General features: G+C 43.0%; 1 protein-coding gene across 3 annotated transcripts in view; it reads right to left on the minus strand.

Moving 5' to 3' along the window:
- Blmh (bleomycin hydrolase) overlaps positions 1 to 22192 on the minus strand; it is a 35832-nt gene that overhangs the window by 5037 nt on the left and 8603 nt on the right. For all 3 annotated transcript variants that reach the window (XM_050128696.1, XM_050128695.1, XM_050128697.1), the window contains 5 exons: positions 14861 to 15016; positions 13876 to 14034; positions 13707 to 13774; positions 12075 to 12192; positions 8871 to 8940 (listed from right to left, as the gene is read on the minus strand). In XM_050128696.1, the coding sequence (XP_049984653.1) occupies positions 8871 to 8940; positions 12075 to 12192; positions 13707 to 13774; positions 13876 to 14034; positions 14861 to 15016 (571 nt within the window). The remainder of the gene's footprint in view (positions 1 to 8870; positions 8941 to 12074; positions 12193 to 13706; positions 13775 to 13875; positions 14035 to 14860; positions 15017 to 22192) is intronic.

Raw genomic sequence — 22192 nt, forward strand, 5'->3', positions numbered from 1 at the left:
ACTTAAGAAAGCACACATCATCGGTCTGTCATCTGAGGGCTTCACACAGTGCATGCACTGTACACACACAGTCCAACACATAACAGTAACTAAACAGCATGTCATGCCATGAGCTAATCCATGTTCTCTCCAGGTATTTAAAATGTTCTATTATTTTTTGGCTCCTTTAAAAAGTTACCCAAATAATTCAAGTTTATTATAAGAAAATATTTTTAGAAACAGTAAGAAGAGAAGAAGAGAAGGAAGAGGTAATTTTAAAACGGTCTACACCTACTAGAGGAGCCTGTTACCTTTACATCACAGCTTCAGTAAGTCTCTACCTGTAGACTGCATCCTAGGGGACAAACAGCAACAACTGTCATCACAAGCGCCACCCCTACCACTGAAGTCTGGGCTGTTTGTTCATCTCAGGACCAATACTGTAATACTAACAACAGTTCTGGGACTGACTCTGTATCTGCATTCTCAATCTCCATGTGTCTCTATTATTAAGACTTGTATAGACAACTGCCAACTTTCTTTTACAGTTTGTCTGAGCCATTTTTAAGTTTTCTTTTACCTGAGGCCTCTCAAGATGGCTTTTTGTAGATAAAGGCACTGGCTGCTCAGCTCAGTAACCCAAGTGTGATACCTGGAACGCACACGGTAAAGGAGAGTCCTTCACGTAGCCCTCTTCCTCCCATATTCTACCGCGGCATGTACGCACACACAGATAAAAGTATGGAGAAACCGAAAGAGAAGCAGTAGAGGCTGGAGAGATGGCTGAACAGTTAAGAGCCCTTGCTGCTCTTCCAGGAGACCTGAGTTCAGTTCTCAGAACCCATGTTGGGGGGCTTACAACCATCTGTAACTAGCTCCAGGGGACCCAATACCCACCTTCTAGCCTCCAAAGGCACCTGTACTATGTGCACATACACAAGGACACACACATATTTAAAAACCTCTAACAAAAGGAAAGGCAATAAATTATATGAGCTCTGTCTTACCCCTCATAAAGGGTTAATGTTTCATAAAGAAAAAGGTAGAGGGAGGTGACCAAATAACCACTTATACTTATGACTGTCACTTGGACAGTGATTTAAGAAGCTGCTTCTCCTCCAGACTAGACACAGATGTCTGGCTGGGCTGAGGACACATTCATGGTCACGAACCTTCGCTGATAACAGCTGAGATATGCACAGAGCCGGATATTATGGGTGGCCTCTATCAGACACAAAGGCTAGAGAAGGTGAGGCGGCCCTGCTAAAGGCACAGGAAAAACGAGGCATGGTGAAACAGCAAACACAGTAAAGGAGGGCTGCTTGGGTATCTTTGAGTGTTTAAATTATATTTATTTGAATGTGCAACATGCCATGGTATAGGAGTCAGAGGGCAACTTGTGGGAGATGGCTTTCTCCTTCTACCTCATGGGCCTCAGGAACCAATCTCACGGCGTAAGGTTTGGAAGCAAGGTCCATTACCCAATTCCACTGCCCCATGCATACTCTTCCAACCTCCTTTTTCTTGTTTTTTTTTTTTTTTTTTTTTGATTTTTGAGATAAAGTTTTTCTGTATAGCCTTAGCTGTCCTAGCTATCCTGGAACTCACTCTGTAGACCAGGCTGGCCGCAAACTCACAGAGATCCACCCGCCTCTGCCTCCTGAGTGCTGGGATTAAAGGTGTGTGCACTACCACTCCCAGTTTTCATTTGTACTTTTAAAAGCCATAACAAAATTCAAGAACCAAAAGTGCAGTCACCCCAAGAAGGTGCCCTTCCCTAAGTGGTCCAGAGATGGCAGCTTACTGCAGGGCTCGAGTCTCTTATCCCCAGAACCCAGGCAAGCCTGAGACTATACATGACTGGGTCAAGCCAAGATTTTTCCTGCCCAAGGGCCTGACTTCACAGGGAACTTTTCTCTGTCCCCCCAAACCATCACTCCTTGTTCTAGGGCTTACCCTAGAACAAGGATGGCAGGCCACGTTACTGCTTGGTCACACACCTCTTGTTCTAGGCCTTACCCTAGAACAAGGATGGCAGGCGACGTTACTGCTTGGTCACACACCTCTTGTCCAAAGCATTCTCCAAATGCCAAGGACTGCTATCTGAGCTACCAACTCCCTAGCTAGCCTCTCCTTAGCCTTGGCAAGAAGCCCTACCCTTTATCAAGCTGTTTTCCTGGAGAACTCCTAAGGGGGGCCCACAGTTCACTCTCCCTGCTCACCATTCTGTTACTGCACTTATTCTTGTGTTTGTCTCTCTCTCTCTCTCTCTCTCTCTCTCTCTCTCTCTCTCTCTCTCTCTCTCACACACACACACACACACACACACACACACACACACAGCGCGAGCGAGACTAGCCTCAACCATCCCAGCTTCAATACTCCCCCCCTCCAACACACGCACTGTACTAGACTAGAAGACACAATAGTGAAAAGCTGGTTTGGCACAAAGGACACAGTGCTGGCATCCCGGTCTCCTAAAGTTTCCGAAACCACCCATGTATCTAAGTCCAAAGCTCTTTCCTTTGCTTTGACTGTTCCTTCATTACATTACTATGGCCCTCCCCCAATCTCCCAAACCCTGACACCTGGCTGCTGAGGTAGGCTTTCCACCCTCACCTTCTCAGGAACCTCAGCCCTGCTTTCCCACATCCCCGCACTGAGGGGCCAAGCCCAGCCCTTCCTCTCTCCAGTCACCAGCCTCTTGGAGCAATCACCTTTACTCTTCTCGGTCTATTTGTCCTGTATCTTACAGTCTGAGGAGCACACCATGAATGCCACTTCTGTCACATCACAGCCCTCTTCAGATCCTGTTCCCATGTCCCAGGAGATTAAATATAAATTCCTCTGAGGGTCGGGGACATTCATTCCATCATGGTCTGTGCACGGTTCTCTGCATCCTGTTGATAAATGGGAGCTGACGCCACTGCTAATGGCTTTTCCTCAGCACCGGGTTTACCCATCTTCACTGCCTTTTCTCACGAAACCAAGCTTACACTGTAACTGTGACGTAGTAGCAGTCATGCTGAGAGCTGTATTCTAAAAGCTCTGAAGCCATGGCAAGTGAGACAGTCCTTTCCAAACGAGGAAGTGAGCTCCTGCTCCCGTCATCTAGAGCACTAACGACAGCAGCCAAGGCTGTGGTGTGCTTCCTTTGCATTTCACACAACAGTTACACACCAGCCTTGTAGATGAGAAAGTCACACTCAGACAGGCTCAATACCACACAACACCATGCACAGCCAATGGACTGTGGGACACTTGGAGGCGTCCATACAGCCTAGCTCCAGATTCTGTGCTTAACCATCCTTAAAATGGCATAAACATGCCTTAGGGCAAAGTAGAGTCTTTTACAAAAAAAGCAGAAATATACATATAACATTTTGTTAACTAGGAGAGGGATTCTCTCAGAAGCTGAGCCTGTTTACAGGTTTGAAGCCTTGGATCTAGAGTGTCCCTGTGCCCACATGGCAGCTGCCTCAAGTTCTGCATGTCAATAAGGACGCACCACTGACCCCGACAGCCTGTGCTCCCTCTGCTCCACTCACAAGTACTAGTTTTCAGTTAACAAAGATAAGCAGTGAAAAGTCCTTCTCAAAGAACTACACTCCCAGGTGTCCCTGGCAAGAGCTGAATCGACCAATCGTGGGGAAACATGAAATCCTCTGCCATAAAGTAACGAGCTCTCCAGATCAAGGACCTCTGCCGTAAGCTATAAAATCACTCTTATTACAGCCAGTTCAGCTCACATCATTTATACTATTTGAGTTTCTAGCTCTCCAAGTGAATCCTAATCACACCAGCAAATACCAGTGGTTCTCTGTAAGTCGTATATGACTAAGAAATCCATGAGATCTGAATCCCAACCCTGCCCCAATCCCGTGCAACATGCACACATCAAAATCTCTCAATAAGCTTCAACTGCTTCCACACACAGCACTGGTGCAACCACACAATCACATCAGCAAACCCATCTTGGGTACCTCTGACAGCTAACTCTGGAGAGTCTGAACAACTGTCATATACAGTCTGAACAAAGCTTTATGGGAAGAGCAGCAGCTGTGCTGCCGGGAGGGCGGCACAAAGGCCAGCGAGGCCCTCGGGGATCTGTGCCCGGGAACCGATAAGCAGGCTTTTACCACAGCACACCAGCTTCCACGACAGAAAATCATAGGAACGGGATTTGTGCAAAATTCTGAATATACTGCTTTCAAAATTATGTGCTATCTGGCTAGTGAGAGACACTTACTGGTCATGAAGCGGGATATAATAAAGGATGTAACGTAAATTGGCAAGGAAGCTTCTTTTTGATTAATATCCAACATGCTGACGTTTCTCTAACCAGAAACACAAAGTTCTTTTTTTGGAGGAAGTCTAGACATTTTACTAAAATTAAATCAGAAACAGGCAGTTTTATTTGTAAGATAAAAAAATGTGGTTTAAAATCATTTTAAAAGCTCATGTACCTGAAAGATGCAAAACAATCTGAATGTGCAAAACTCATCTTGGCTCAAAACGAAAAATAAGGGATTTTTATGTTTTGTTTTTCAAGACAGGGTTCTTTGTGTAGTCTTAGCTGTTCTAGAACTAGCTCTATAGACCAGGCTGGCCTTGAACTTGTAGAGATCCACCTACCTCTGTCTCTGTGCTGGGATTAAAGGTGTGTAACACCACTGCCTGGCTAAGAGACAATTTTTAAAAGATAAAGATTTTCATCCAATGAAGAAAATTTGCAGTATTGGAAATATACCCTCTCAAAAGTTACATTATTCTCTTACTTTCTCATGTAATCTTAGCTTAACAACAAAGAACAGAGTCTTATGGTTTCTGGTCACTAAAGATCAATGAGAGCTCATGACTACCACGTGGTAGGGAGCACGGCAGCAGGCAGCACGGTGCTGGGGCTGTAGCTGGGACAACCACGAGGCTGAGAGCTAACTGGGAACGCTGTGGACTCCTGAAAACTCAAAACCTGTCCCCAGAGACACATCTTCCCCAATGAGGCCATACCAAATTCTTCCCAAACAGTTTCACTAACCGGAGACTAAGCATTCAAATATAACTGAACCACGCACTGTCTTGTGACTAGGCCAGATGCTTTCACAACTTGAGTTCAGAGAAAGCATTGCTTTCACTCAGGAAGCCGCTCTGCAGTCAGGGTGTGATGTGGCCTGCAGTCATTCTGGCCTAAAGACTACACTCTCTCAGATAAGTTTCTGACTAAGGATGAGTGGAGTCAAGGGCTATTTCCTCTATTATTTTTTGGGGGGTGGGGACTGATACTAAGTCTCAAAAACACAGGATGACCTTGAACTCCTAATCTTCCCACCTCCAACTCCCAAGTACTGGGCTACAGCGTAGGCCACTATCCTCAGCACTACTTCCTTGAACTTACACTTCTGAGCAGCTTCTAAAATATTTTATAAGATCACCTTTTTAAAATAAGAAACAAGGTAGCAAATCCCACAGCCTCTTTCTTCATATCACTATGAGACCCATTTCTGATACGAACCATAAACGAGGATCAAACGAGGCAGGATTTCACACAGGGCAGGCAACAGCTGTGGGATGCCTGCTCTACACGTGCTCCATTTCTAGCGCAGCGGACTGCCAGGACTCACGCCCACCCGCATATCCAACTTACACTGGGCAGAAAATGCCAGGAACATGATCAAGGGAGAAGACTGAGGCCGAGCCAGGGCAGAGAGCGAGGACAGCCTGCCTAAGTATCTTTGCCTGTTTACCTCCAGCTTATAGGATCAAAGCCACTTTTCAGAAATATGGATCTTAATGGACAGAAATCCCAAAGAGAACAATAATAAACTGTTAACAATGTCTACAGAAACAAGACCCCAGGAGCCCACTTCATACAAATTACAAGGTCTGCCTCCATGGGTCAGCCATGGATGACAGACGAAGGACCTTGCTGAAGTAAACATACATTGTCACCAGAGTAACACATTAGGTGCTCTCCAAAGGCCAGGCCAAGTGTGCCAATAAAATTAGATCATAGTTTCCTTTCTTCCTGTTAAGTTAGAAAGGACATTACCAAGAAACACATAGAGTTATTTATTTTGGCTTTGAATGAACTATTCCTTGCCCATCCCCAATTCAATCTCTTATTTTTGTGGCTCTACAATCTCAGGCATTTTAGCTATTTGAGAATAACCACCAAAACAGTATTTGGCTTTCTCGAGACAGATTCCAGAGAGTGTGAGCATCAAGACCCTGGTTCTCTCAACATGACAGAGGCAGTGAGACCGGGAAGGTAACCTGCACTGCACAGGGAAAGGGTCCAACCAAAGAGGAAGCCAGCAAAGCGGCTAGAATCCTCTCTGGAGCAAGTATTTAGTTTTCGAGCAGTAACACACAAGACACAGAGCCTTCTCCTAACTTTATGATTGTCCGGCCTTCCTTATAGCTGAAACCCAGTGATGTCACAGAATGAAACTGCCAAAAAGGCAAGCTGTATGTAACCTTAGTCCTTTTCTTGGACAAAGATGAGTCAGAAGCCAGAGAGGTTCACCTGAAGCAAGAGAAAAGTAACTTGAACCCAGTATTTTAGATTTGCTACAAGTTACCCAATCCTTTAAAACATAAACATCCCTTTCTTTTTTAAAAAATTAAAACAGGAGAAGCATGAACACAGTAAATTTTCTGCATCTGGGGAAATTGCAGCGGGTCAACACTGGAGGACAATGGATGAGTCTCACTCAGGGAAACCACCTTCATGCATTTCCCTGCCAGGTAACGTAAGTGCTCATTTGTTGCCAGACATTTGTACATTGTGTGAACATGTATTGCTGTGATTGGTATAATAAAAAGCTGAAAGACCAAATAGCTAGACAGAAGGTATAGGCATGATTTCTGAGGAGGAATCTAGGCATGTGGGAGGCATGGGGAGGAAACAGGAGGTGCAAGATGAAAGAAAGGTAATGCCACTTGATAGAACATAGATAAATATAAATGGGTTGATTAAAGTTATAAGAGCTAGTGGGATAAGCCTAAACTAATGGCCAAGCTTTTGTAATTAATATGATGTCTCCATGTAGTTATTTGCGAGCTGGCTGGCAGTACAGAGAAAGACATGCTGCATTCATTTCTTAGCCATCGCTGACTCAAGGATTTAACAGAGACATTGTAACTCTTTTTGCTAGCTTTGTTAAGGCTTAAAGTCTCTACTCCCAGATACCAATTGCATTTGTACTAAAATGAAATTTATTTAGTAAGAAAGCATACTTTTTAAAATACTGCACTGCAATTCATAACAGTGGAACTGGCAAAAGGAACGTTTCTGTAGGGAACTCCTAGGATTCTCTTAAGTATAAAGCCTAAAGTTACCACCTAAAATGCTTTTTATACTGCAATTCCAGACCCTGGTAGAAATCAGAATAAGTTACAGTGGCAAGGCTAAACAAAATAATGTAGGTATATACAAGTTGTAGAAAAATTTTAAATAAGGATAACTAAAAGAAAATTAAAATCTCTAACTGACCACTGATTAGTAGTTGGGAATGTTCTTGGAAACCTAGAGATTTATTTTTGTTTGTTTTTGTTTCTGATATGTAAAAGCTTTTTAGGGGCTGGAGAGATGGCTCAGTGATTAAGAGCACTGCCTGCTCTTCCAGAGTACCCAAGATCAATTCCTCGTATCCACATGGCAGCTCATAACTGTCTGTAATTCCAGTTCTGGGGACCTGACACCCATGGACAGACACCAATGCATATAAAATAAAAATAAGGGGGCTGGAGAGATGGCTTAGAGGTTAAGAGCATTGCCTGCTCTTCCAAAGGTCCTGAATTCAATTCCAAGCAACCACATGGTGGCTCACAACCATCTGTAAAGAGGTCTGGTGCCCTCTTCTGGCCTGCAGACATACACACAGACAGAATATTGTATACATAATAAATAAATAAATAAATAAATAAATAAATAAATAAATAAATAGAATAAATTTTAAAAACCCGCTTTTTAAAGGCTGTTTATGCTTGAAATTTTAGAACTTCAAGCTGAATGTAGTCTGGGGATAAAGCTCAGTGGTCGAGTGCCTGCTTAACAGGCATAGGGCCTGAGCTAGTCAATCCTCAGTATGGACAGAGTGGGGGACAACAAAGACGGAGAAAGAGGGGGGGAAGTCAGGTATAGTAGCACAGCCTGTTACCTCAGCTGAAGGATTGAGAGTTCAGTCAGCTTGGGCAATTTAGTGAAGCCCTCTTTCAAAACAGAATTCCCAAAGTGGGCTGGGGAATATAGTTCAGTAGTAGAGTACTTACCTATGCATAAGGCCCTACCTAGGACAGTCCCCAGTATCATTATAAAAAAAAAAAGCAGTGGCTACAGTCACATGTGATAGGACCACATACATGTATGGGCCGGTGTTTTGTGGTCACCTTTCTCAGCATCTGTCTTCCTTACTTTTGGAGAAAACATAAACCACACAGCCTACTAGACTAGTTATAAGAATGAAACGAGTGAGTGTGGAAGCCAGAGATGCAAGATAGACACTTAGGACCAAACTGAAGCAAACATCTCACCCAACAGGGATCAAACAGCTGGAAGGAGGAACGGTTTGATCTCAGCCTTTCTTGCTGGGGCCCCATCTCTAACATGATGGTGCAGGGACAAGAATGTATGAAATGTCACATACCAAGGTCACTGAGAAGGACTCACCACTTTCATTCAACCTAGATGCTCTGTTACAGTCCTAACAACACATGTTGGTCTCAGTGAACTTGGGAGTTTAGGTACACATAAGAAACCGGTTTTTCCTGTAGAAGAGCTGAGCCTGAGAGATCAGTAATGACAAATCCCCTACACTGGAACACTCTTCTACCCAGAGAGGCAGAGTACAGCAGGTCCCAGGTTCGCTGAGTTAGTAGTTGAACCTTACCTTTGTGGCCGTGGTCTTCACCCCATGAATTCTCTACTCTCCATTTCACAAATACACCATCCTGATCATCCTGCCAGAAAGTGAACAACAGTGTAGTCTGAAATGAGAGTCTGTTAGCTGGTGTCACATCATTTAACTCATTGCAAGCTGCTTAGAGAACTGTATGAGCAGGGCCATGTTACCAAGACACTCGAAGATTAGGGGAATTTTAACCTCTCGGAAGTAAAAATACAGTAAAAAAGGAAATACTTCCTTTTTTATTTCAGAGATCTATGTTTTATTTATGTGTGTTGGTGTGCACATGTGCACATACACATATGTGGGTGCTGTGAAGGCTAGTGGGTGTGAGGCCCTCTGGAGCTGGAGTTACAGAAAGGTTTCTGAGCCCCCTGCCCTCGGTGCTGGGGCTCAGATAAAATCTTGTCCTCTAAAGAGCAATAAGCTCTCTTAACCACTGAGCATCCCCCTCCCCATATTTCCTCCTTTATGTTCTACTCTATACAGAAAGAAAGGGCTGGAGGGCTCAGTGGGTGAGGTACTTGATACGCAAGTCTGACTACCTTACTTGGGTCTCTGGAACCCAGCAAAGGTGGATGGAGAGAGCCAACTCCTCAAAGCACAAAGCTGTCCCCAGGGACTCTTGCTTTCACTCAAATTCTTTGAAAAGGCATCCCACTGCTTTAATTTTAGGAAATTCTAAGACCTGGTCAAAGTTTTTATAAAGCAAAACAAAAATATCAAGATACCCAGTTTTCTATTTAAGGAAGCTAAGTAATGATATCCTCCAAATATGTTCTTTTACTGACTCAGCTACATAAATACTGAATTTAAGAGATTGAATGGCAAAGCAAAATTAAAAAGAGCAATTTCATAAACAAAGCCCAGACAGTTCAACTGTTCTCCCTCTTTTGTCTTCATTAATAAAGTAAGTTCGATCATCTTCTTAAAGAGACAGTGATACTCACCATGATAACCCTCATTTACAGTCTTTATTAGAGACACAGAGAGGGACGAAAGGCAAACTCCATTTGGGAAAAAGGTTCTCCTCTGTGTCTACCGAGGACATTGCTGCTGTCAGAACAGCTCCCATCTCTGACCCTTGTGTCATGCTCCAGTTACTTCACGAGCCAGCTCCCACCTGCATATCACTGCCTGATGAGTGTCGTCCACGTGGGATTCAGTTTCTTCTGGCTTTGCCCACCCAAACATTTGCTATCTGCTCTTAGTAAACGTTTCTTAGATCTCAGATTTAGCCAACAAACAAACCCACAGACATCCAACACCTGTACTAACACCACCAAACTATCCATGCTGGGTCCAGCTCGTTAAGTGTTGGCTTTTGTTCTCTACCCTGCCCACTGCAATGCCTCTTCTCTTCCTCTGAAACATCACTGCTACCATCACATCTGTTCACCTGTCAGTCTAAGTCTGATGATGTTTGCCGTGGATTCCTGTGCAACCTAGATCAAGCTGTCCTCTAAGATCACATACAAACTGAGAATGACACATGGTCCTGCTTCATAAAGAGTCCAAGAAACCACCAACACAGCAGGACCTTTTAGGAATTATCACTAGTGTGCATTTACCTCAATATGACTATTAAAATATAGTTCAAACTAGTTTTAGTGGCCAAAAACTTGTAGTGGTAGAAAAAAATTTTTTTTCTTTCTTTTCTTCGAGATAAAGTCTCATGCTATAGCCAGGCTGGCCTCGAACTCATGGCAATCTTCCTGCCTCTATCTCTTGAATGTTAGAATTATAGGAATGAACTACAATGCTTGGCAAATGTTTTCCTTCTTAAAAACAAAACAATAAAACATGTGTAAAAATGTGTTGCTGCATGCTGCATGAATAGCTTTCCCAATCTACAAAGGCAACAGCGACTGTACTCCATACATCTGTCTGTATCTTGGCGTGGGAACCTCTCTACCTACAGAGCTGAGAAGATACAATGATGAAGAACAGCTGCCTGGCTGTAAGACCTCACCTTCTAGCAATTTAGGAAAAGTACCTGAGGATCAGAAATGAGCACTGGCTGCCTAGTTAGTTCAGGGTGCTTTATACACCACAATGGGCTTGAACTCACATAAAACATCTAAGAGTCTTATTACTTAAAAGCCAAACCCTATAACTTACATAAATGTAATTAAACCTGTAAGATTAGGTTTTGGGTTTGGATTCTTCTGTTTTGAGCAGTCTTGAGATACAGACCAAACAGGGATCTAGCACTCAGCCTTCCTGCCTCAGGCTCCCCAGGGCTGGGACGGCAGGAGTGCACCTCTACCAGCTAAGATCTGGATCTGAGTAAGAGAGCACAGGGTTCTGGAGCACTGTGAGATCAAAGAATAACCTCTAATGAAGCAGCTGGAAGGGACGGGAGGAAAGCACAGTGAAAACTCCATCCCACTCTCCGTTCTGCCTAGAGAGCACACAAAACGATTCAGACAAATGCCTCAGAAACGTCAGGACTTCTAGGAGGACAGTTAAGTAAATCAGGCATAACAATATGCCAGCTATTTCTAAATGCTTTAGTGATCATAAATCTGGCAGGCAGCATAGCAAACCCAGTGTAGGTAAGGGAGGGAGTGAGCCTGAGCGCATTTCTGGCGATGGTGCTGGACAGAGAACATGCTTGCTTGTGAGGGCAAAGTGCCAGCGCAGCTCACGCCTCTCTCTTCTGTGCTTCCTGACCACTCCACAGCCTAGAAAGGAGCTTGGTTGTGAAAGGGTCCAAACAGCAGTAACGCCATTGACAGGGAGCCCAAAGCATTCACATCCCAATTCCTACCGCTATGTGTAAATCCAGTGATGGGCACAGAGGCCACAGTTATTGTGGACCACAGCAGCTTGTGAATCGGAATGACCACAGGAAAAAAGGTGAGCAAGGCCATCAAGATACTTACTCTAAGAGCCCATTTCAGTTTCTGACATCTTTTCCTAGGTTCCTTTCCTAACCTTCCAATCCACGGAAAAGAAGTTACTGCTTTGCCTCTTGTTGACCCAAACTTTTATAAGTTTTAATTCTGTTTTAATTACCACTGAGCAAGTAGCCAAACACCGTGTGACACAGGAAGATCTTAGTTGGAAGCTAACACTCAACAGAAATCAAATACAGAATGTCCATGGCTCTGCTGGACTGGCAGTCTGAGAAGCTGGATCCACCTGTGCATCAGTGGACCCATTAGTGGCATGCCGGGGACCTACCTTCTCTGAGACGGCAGTGAAGGTCATGGCGTGGGTCATGAGTGACTCACCGAAAGCCAACCTCTCGGCTTTATTCATGTTCTTCAAGGAGACACCGAACACTAACTCATGGTCGTAGCTGTAAAGAGAATGACAGAGGAAAGTAAGGAGAGTGTAGCCAGCCTGACTACGGGAGGACAGAGCTGGGCAGCTCCAAAGGAGAGGCTGTGAGAACACGGGCACACACAGAGCCAGTGCCAGTGGGCGCCCACTCCTTCATGTCATACAGCATGCAGGGCAAGCTCACTTTGTACTGTTATTTTGGAAAGAAAACTTAATTTCTTTTTTTCTTTGTTTTTGTGTTTGATCGATTTTGTTTGAGACAGGGTCTCTCTACATAGTTCTGACTGTCCTGGAACTCACTCTGTAGACCAAGCTGCCCTCTAATTCAGAGATCCACCTGCCTCTGCCTCCCAAGTGCTGGGATTAAAGCTGTGCACCGCCACATTAGGCAAAAAAAAAAAAAAAAAAAAAAAAAAAAAAAAAAAAAAAAAAAAAAACCTCTATTTTAAGAAATTAAAGCTTTTGAAATAACTTCTTTATTATGAAAATGGTCTCTTTCAAGTTGGTAGACCCTCCTAGTTACTGAATCAAACCACTGACTGTGGAATTAATTAATTAGAGGCAGGGTCTTATATAGCTCAGGCTGGCTTTGGACTCACTATATAGCAGAGCTTCACTTGAACTCTGGATCCTTCCTGCCTCCACTCTCCAAGTGCTGGGGTTACAGTCCTGTGCAACTACACTGCTCTGAATGTGAAATTTAAATATATAAATGTTTATAAATATATAAAACAATGGTGACTAATTTCAAATATAAAACCAAAAAGTTTAACCATTAGAAGTTCCTTTCCTTTTGTTAAGTATCAGGATATTACTCCTACTAGTAACAATTACTTATGGATAAATCTAAAAAGATGTATTTTATTTTATTATTTTTATAAAGATTGCATGTGTGTGTCTGTAGACGCCGATGGAGGTCAGAAGAGAACATCAGATCCCTTGGAGCTGGAGTCACAGGTGGTTGTGAGCTATCTGACATTACCTGGGAACTGAACTCAGGTCCTCTGCAAGAGCGGGCAAGTGCTCTTAAAACCATGCTCAGTCATCTCTCCAGTCCCTAAAACCTAGGAATCTTGCCTGATTCAGCCTGGAAATGAACCTTCAATGTCAGCAAAGATGAAGGAGAATGATTTAAGGTAAATATATAAATTAGCCCAACTGTCCTAAAGGAAAATATATAAGGCATCAAGGTAAAGGAAGCATTGAAAGAAAGATCAGTAGAAGAGCTCCAGAAAGTCTCTTATTACACCGCCATGTGCCCAGCAGCTTTCCTGCCGGCCCGCTGCATGTTCAGTGTCTCTCCCACATAAGCCAGCATCTTAGGAACTCCAGTGAGTTCTGCTAGTGGGATCTTGGTTTCCTCGGTTACAGCAGTTACACTCGTGCGGCCTCTACCAGGAGCCACAACTTCACAGATGCAGAGAAAGACCCACCCTCAGGCCAACCTCAATGTCATGATGAACCTCAGCAGAGGATCTCCAACAGCAACAACCCACAGAGAACTTTCTATTTTGAATTCCGTGCACTCACACATTCATGTCACTGAGGCCCAGCTTGCCATTGAAGTGTTTTCCAACATCACAGCCAAACCACACAGCCTAGAAATAGAAGAAAGTCAACATAAACCAAAGCAGTGAAAAGGAAGGCAGCAGCTGTGTTCACACCCACGTGGGAGACAGAAACGTAAGACAGTACTAACCTCTCCATCTTTGATGGAGGCAGCAACCATCTTTTTCAAGAAGTCAATGGGCTGGTTGTTATACAGCGTTTTTCTCCCTCCAACCATATTGCTCAAGTAGTCTACTGTGTACAATTTATTGTACTTGTGCTGGGGCCGTGGGTCATTCACAAAACAAATCTTTTGAGATCAAGAACATATGTATTAGAACACAAGACCAAAGATGTCAAGCAAGACACAATCCTCACTGATAGGTTGCTATGGTTACAACAAGCTCATCACCTCTAACTACAAGAAGAAACACTATAGTCACAAGTAAAAGTAACAAATAAGCAAAAACTGGTCAAACACATATAAAGAAGGGTACTACGTATTCTAATTAGCACAAAGAGCACACTTGAGAGCTGTCTCTACCTGTCTCCCCTACTGGTAAAAACTGCCCCCAAATTAATTCTGTCATACTGCACATAACACATGAGGTAACACACTGTCACATACCCTTCCTCACAGTGCAAGAGAGGCTCAATGTGCAGCAATGCAATTTCTTGAAGAGGGTCAAAGAGCCCATTGAGGGAGGGGGCCCTGGTCATCCTGCTAGGCAGACACAGAAGAAGGAAGTACAACACTGGATGCCTCCTTTAACAAGAAAGCTCCCAGCAAGGCCAGGAGATTGGGGTGCTCTGAGCTATTCATACTATCCAATATACCACCATCTATGTACCTGAGATTGATCTGGACCTAACTTATAGGGAAGAAGGGTGGGATGTGGGAATAAGTTGACTCTTGGCCTAGAGTCAGGAACCCTCTGAAGAGACACACTGGGGAAAAGTGAGCCTGCTGTGCCTACTTCTGTCAGGTGCATATAAACTTCAGAGAATGAAAACAAAAAGTTTCTAGCATCCAGTTTGATGGATGTGCACATTAACCTGGGACTCTTACATTCTCCATGTAAACAACAGACCTTAACCATTTACATAGTCAGCGGCCGCAGACACTAGTCTCTAACCTTATCTTCCATATTGAAGAGTGGCTTCACGTGTTCCTGGTAAAACTGCAAGGGGGTTATGGGGCCAATCTTGTGGTAGTTTTTGTCTTTGTCCCGATACTCCCAGGTGAAGGTCTCTGGTGGGTTACCCAAGCAGATGCACACCACTCGGAAGATCTGGAAGAGATGGGTGATTAAGGGCTTCATTTCCACAAGCCTCCAAAGTGCTCAGAAATTAACAGCTATGTTTCAACCCAGAAACTGCAAGAGAAATCTACTGCTGCTCCAAGACTCAAAAACTATCACAAGTCAACATCTTGTTCTCGAGCACTCGGAACAGCAAAGCTCTGAGATGTGAGTATATCAATATTCTTAGCCAAGTGCTGCAGATTTCCTTAGCTAAGAAACTTGTCCACACCAGGCATGGTGGCACGTTAACAATTAGTAGAGCAATTAGCTTTAATCCCAGCACTTGGAAGGCAGAAGCAGGGGGATCTCTGTGGGTGGAAGGCCAGCCTGGACTACATAGTGAGTTCTTCCTTTTAGATTCTTCAACTTAAGACGCATAGTTTTGCAAGTCAGGAATAGCACACACTTTAATCCCAGCACTGGGAGGCAGAAGCAGAATATTTCTGAGAGTTTGAGGCAGGCCTGTTTTACACAGTGAATCCTAGGACAGTCAGAGCTACACAGTGAGAACCTGTCTCAAAAAACAAACAAACAAAAACACATGAAGTTTTACTACTTAGTCATTACTTTGGATAATTTACAGCCCATCTATACCAATGGGCAGCGGACATCTGTCCCCAGTCAAGTAACGATAAATAATTTTAAGGATTCCCAAGGTTCCTAAGACTGCATTTTCTTGAAATGTAAGAGTCTCTATTTTGAAATAACACTATTTTCAAAGGTACGAAAACGACAGTTAATGTTGAACATCCAAGTCTGCTCTCTGGTGGACAAAGCAGGAGTGTCACCTGATTCTCACAAAATTTAACTGACATTCATGACACGGAATATGCACAAAAGCACAACCATATTCCTCAGAATATAACTACATAAGGGAAATGCACTGGTGACCTTAGGATACTCTCTCTCGGCCCAGCACCTCTGCTCCTCCCTTTTCTCCACAGGAGATTACACTTGTTACGTACTACTACTAGAAAGTAAATACACAGAGACAGGAATCCCTACCTGATTTGTTCACTGCTAAATCTCCAATGCCTAGACCGTACTAGGTACAGGTAATTTACTCTTTGTGCCTTCTAATTGTGATTTCAGAGTAAACTTAGTGTATAGTCCAACCTGACTTAAAACAAAACAAAACAAAACACTAACACAGTCAAGGGAATGAGCCTAAGCAATGCTGGCTTTCCAAACACTGCAAAGCCACAAGCTTTCCACACAGACATCCAGGATTTGACTCTCCTTTCCCAAATCCCCAAGCCAATAATTACATGGTCTTGTTGGTTTTTATTTTTATTTTTAAAAAAAAAAGCCAATGCTTTTTAGCTATTCTCTCCTGTCTGTGGCCCACTGAGACCCTTTTCCCTCACAACTTTGGAAGAAGGCAGTCTAGAGAAACCATGCTGAGCATGGCTACACGTGCCTCCTAGGCCATCTGGCTTTTAATTCTTGATTAATTGAACTGTAATTAAGTTGGAAATTTAAAGTACTCCTACTTTGGGAATGTGTAATCTTTGTCTACCAACATATAACCCTTCAGAAAAACTGCAGTCTGTATAAGAAAGATCTAGTTCCTATCTCTAGTTAAACACATCTTCTAAGGGGGCTCAAGAGTTGGCTCAGCGGTTAAGAACACTGGCTACTCTTGTAGAGTACCCAGGCTCAAATTTTAGCACCTACATGGCAGCTCATAACCATCTGTAACTCCAGTTTCAGGGGATCTGACACTCTTACACAAACATACATGTAGGCAAAACACCAACGCACATATATAAAAATAAACTAATTAAAAATACATTTTTCTGGGGCTGGAGAGATTGCTCAGTAGTTAAAGAGCACTGACTGTTCTTCCAGGAGGACTCGGGTTCAAATCCCAGTACCCACATGGTAGCTCACAACTGTCTGTAACTCCATGATCTGACATATTCACAGACATACATGCAGGTAAAATACCAATGCACATAAAAAAATAAAATAAAAATATTTTTAATGATACATCTTCTAAGAAGGCAGAGTCTAAGTTTCAAGTTTACTTTTTTTTTTTTTCTTTTTTGGTTTTTCAAGACAGGGTTTCTCTGTGGCTTTGGAGCCTGTCCTAGAACTAGCTCTTGTAGACCTGGCTGGTCCCGAACTCACAGAGATCCGCCTGCCTCTGCCTCCCGAGTGCTGGGATTAAAGGCGTGTGCCACCATCGCCCAGCTTCAAATTTACTTTTGTTAAAAAAAAAAAAAAAAAAAATTTTAATTGGCTTCTAAAACTATTTCCCCTAGCAGAGGATTTATTGATTTATTTTCATTGACTTGTCAAAGTCTAACATGGCAAAGGCATAAACAGCAAAAGGAAACAAGGCACAGAAAGCATGGGATTCAGAACAAAAGCAAAGCCTGCCTGGCCTAATTTAAAGACAAACAAATGGAGAAAGTCAGTTCTCACGCACATGACTATTCTGGCTTCATCAGGTGAGGAAGAGAGAATTTAAAGCCAGCCAGGCGTAGACAAGAAATGAATGAAAGGTTAGAAGAAGACAGCAGTTCAGAAAAAACAGGTAAATCTGAAGAATCCAGAGGTTAGAACTATGTAGAGGTGGCACAATCTTAGAAGCAATGGTTGTTGAAAAAAATTGAAAAAATCTAAAGCATGGTAAAACTTAGTTACTTCCATTGTTATAAAGGACAAAGCTCCGACGCTGTTTGATTTTGAGTACTGTCTCACTATTTAGGCTAAAGTAGCTCAAATCTGTAATCCTCCTACCTCAGCTTCTGAAGTGAAGAGATTACAGGTATGGATCGGTGTCCAGCTAGCTACAATGTTCTTAAGAAATCAATTACCTGAACTTCCTACTTTTGCTGATGGAGAAACTAGGTTTAAAGGTAAAATGAACCACTGACCAGTGTGGCCACAAGCATCTTCATAAAAGCAGTGAACTCTGAAGGCAGTTCTGGAGTTCAGTGAACTAACTTCTGGAGAGGTATGTTATAGACCTTTATGACTGGGCTACACAGAGAAAGGGGACAGGAGGAAGGCACTAGCTACGGCTCCCTGGTGTAAGATAGAATAAGATGCTTAAAAACAAAAATATCTCCCTAAGTAAAAAGGGCAGATACATTAAATCTATCTTCAGACAGGAAAGGCATGCAAGGTGCATGCCGGCAAATACAAGGTATGGGCTGCTCTGAGATGCTAGGAGAGTGCGCTCGGTAACCGACAGTGTTCTTGAGATTGCTTCTAGAGTAATGTGTGACTTAAGGAACCAGAAATGCAGACTTTCCTTCCCATCTCACTGTAGACCCTCTTGACCTGTATTTTCTGTACTGCTTTACACAGACTTGAAAAGTCTGTAAGTACTTCATTAGACCCTATCTTTCCCTCCTCTCAATCTTCTCAATTATTATTTCTTTCCCACAGTTTCCCTACTCCTGATTGAACTGATAAAAAGCCTTTCCTCATATCTACAATCTTCCCTCAAGACATCATGACATCACCAAGATATCTCCCCTTCCCTGCCTTCCACAGAGCTCACTGGCAAGTCCTAACAGCAACCCTTCCAGACAAACCCAGAGATGTCACTGCTCATGAGTCTCTCTAACCTGTGTGCTTACAACTAACTTTCCATCTAGTTCTCTGCTTCTACAATCTGTTCTTAAAATATCCAGAGCGAAGGTGTCTTTCTGTCCTTGCCTCTCTGACCAACACACACACACACACACACACACACACACACACACACACACACCTACCTTCCTTGAAACAGGGTTTCATATAGCCATACTGGCCTCAATCTTGTGATTCTCCTGTCTTAGCCTCCCTCGCACTACAATCACAAGTGTGTTTCACTATGCACAGCTTCAGAGTAAAAAAAAAAAAAAACTAAGCAAAGTATTAGTTAAACTCCCTAAAAGCTACCTTACTTAGAATAAGATGTAAACTCTCACCACAGTTCTGGACCCTGCATTAAGCCGGTTCCCATTTCATCTGCTTTCTGACCCACTCACCCCCATCCTCCCTTCCCAAGCTCAAGCCACAGTGCCTTCTTTCTGTTACTCAGGAATGCCAGCTTCTTCCACCATGGGGCATTTGTCCTTGCTGTCCCCTGCCTGGCTCACTCTTATTATTCTTAGCTCAGCTCAGATTTTACCTCTGAAGACCTATTCAAACAGGTAAAGTATGAATCCTGGGACTGTGAAGATGGTTCAGTGGTTAAGAGTGCTTGCTACACTTACAGAGGACCTGATCCAATCAATGGCTCATACCCACATGCAATGGCTCATGCCTACCGTATCTCCTCCAACACCCTCTTCCGGTGTCCTCAGACACTGCACTCTTAGGCACATATCCACACACACGGACACACACATGAACACATAATACAGTTTTTAAATAGTAAATTTTAGGACCCGGGCAGGTGATTCAATGGTTAAAAGCACTTGCTGCTTTTATGGAGAACCCAATCACTTCTAGCTCCTGTTTTAGGGGATTCAACAGCCTTTTCTGACCCCTGCAGGCTCCTGTATATACATGGTACCCAAACATACACTCAAACACAGATACATACACACAAAATTAAAAATATATATCTAAACATGATTTTAGGATATTAATATAGTTCACAAAAATGCTCAGTCTCACTCAAAATCATATATCATGAGATAATATTATTTACCTATCAGACTGACCCAAATCTAATTGTCATTGACGATAAGAATGGACATTAGTATAACCCCCAGATAATTTGGAATGTGTTATCAGCTCCTTCCACTTCCCCTCCTCTGGACATTAAAGACCTTAAACATGTTACGCAAATACTATACCACTGAGCTATATCCTTAGCTCAATGTTTTATTTAAGGTTTACTTATTGATTTTATTTATTTATTTGTTTGTTTGTTTGTTTATTTATTTATTTTGAGGCATCTGTGTAGCTCTGGCTGTGCTGGAACTTGCTCTATAGACCAAGACTCTGGTCTCCACCTCAGAAACCTGCCTCTGGGATCAAAGGTGTGTGCCACCACTACTTGACAGGTTTATTTATTTTTATTTTATGTGCAGGAGTCTTTGCCTGCATGTGTGCCCAGTGTTTAGAGGCCAGAAGAGGGTGTAGGATCTCCTGGAACTGAAATTACAAATGTTATGATCCACCATGTGGGTGTTAGGAACAGAACTGGGTCCTCTGGAAAAGCAGTCAGTGCTCTTAACCACTGGGCCATCTCTCCAGTACCATTAATGATGTTTTTAAGAACCCTGCTATAGAATTTCCTAAGCCATCAAAATTACTTCCTGTCCCTTTTCACAACCCTGACAAGTATTGGCTTTGGTCTTTGTTTCAGGGTTTATTTTTAATAAAGCATGTTTGGAAGAGTACACATTAGTAATCCTAAGGGATCTGGAGGCTCCAAGAGCGAGCACATGGACAACACCTGTAACTGAAGCAGCTGCAGGATTCCAGAAAGATCTGCTGAGTCTCCCACATCCACAAACCACCTACGCTCCTCTCTGAAAGAATGCCTTTGGCATAAACAAGTTCCCTTAGCGCTACCTCGGCTTCACGGTTACTCACTGAGGTCATCACTGAGACTTGCCCATAAGGCTAGGTAAATCATAGGTATTAATTTGTGGCTTTAAGTGAAGCTAGACTCTTCATTACAAAAGAGTCAGGTTCAATAATAAGGAGTTATTTGGAAGATTGTAAAAATGTGAAAACCTACCACAGATTCTGTAATGAACAGATGAAATAAGTCCCTAAGTAAACAACCCTACAAAACACCTAGACTCAGGACATGGCAACGTATTATCTTTGGATTTCAAGGCAGGGGTAGAAGAAAACAAAACAAAATGTAAAAATGTATAGCTATAATTCTGAGTCATTTATTGTCCCCTACTAATCTATGGTTAGGACATAAATCTTAAGACTATTATTAATTTGAGGAGGATCACTAAAACAATACCATAGGCCATGATACTTATGGTCTATAAGCAGAATATCTGGGGGCTGGAGAGCTGGCTCAGGCAGTTAAGAGCATTTGTTCCTGCAGAGCACCGAGCCACCCACATGGCAGCTCACTAATGTCTGTAACTCCAGTTCACGGGATCAGATGTCTTCTGGCCTCTGTGGGCACTGCACTGCACTTCCTGCAATTACATACATGCAGGCAAAGCACTCAGAAGTAAAAATAAACCCTAAGAAAAAAGAAAGCAGGGAAGTGGTGATGCACACTTTTGATCTGAGCTCTCAGGAGGCAGAAGCAGGCGGATCTCTGAGTTCAAGGCCAGCCTGGTCTACAGAGCGAGTTCCTGGACAGCCAGGGCTACACAGAGAAACCCTGTCTTGGGGGGAAAATATACTCCTACTCTTCCTACTACTCTCTGGACCTTTTTATTAACCATTAGCACACAATCTCTCTACGTCACTACATTCACATATTTCTTTGTAAATGCTTGTGTAGAGGATAACCAGCAGGAATCCATCTTTCCCTTCTACCACATGGGCCCCAAAGACTGAACTTAGGTCATCACGCTTGGCAGCACTCAGTCAGTACCTGCTCAATCACTTGTTGGCTGACTTACAGTCTTCATTCCTGCTACATTCCCATCACCTTAATCTAACCACAAGTTAAGGCAAACTGTCAGGAGAGATGGCCTCAGCAAGAGACACCATTCCAAATGGGAAGAGAAGTCAACAAACGACACAGGGCACTAGCACCTGGCATTCTGACATCAATTCCTTATTTGACATCCCTCCACCCCTGCCTTCTTACCATTCCAAAGAGGGAAGAATTTTAAATCCCAAACTGAGTCTCAGGTTAGTGAGCAGACCTCAGGATGAAGGTAACTAAGTCAGAATGTAAATCCATGATACATCGAACTCTAAAGTCTCTTTCCCTCTGTACTAAGAGACTGTTCTTTGATAGAATATTTAAGAAAGTTGAATATAATTTAAATGCAGTTAGCAAATAAATGCTATGCTTTCATCTATCCTAATGTATAAGAAACAGTTACCATGTCAAACACTAGATATGGAGCCCATGGACAAACTGAGACCTGAAGTAGTAAGGAACCTGTCCAGGCATGCAATCAAGCAGGAAAGGTCATCGTTCTGACTGTAAACATGCTCCACTATGCTGCACTGCCTCCCTTAAACAGAATTTTCCACTGAAGTGACAAAATGTGAAGC

Source organism: Alexandromys fortis, unplaced genomic scaffold (assembly GCF_014885135.2).
Source record: "Alexandromys fortis isolate MF-2015 unplaced genomic scaffold, M_Fortis_MF-2015_v1.1 scaffold_80, whole genome shotgun sequence".
Lineage (NCBI taxonomy): Eukaryota > Metazoa > Chordata > Mammalia > Rodentia > Cricetidae > Alexandromys > Alexandromys fortis.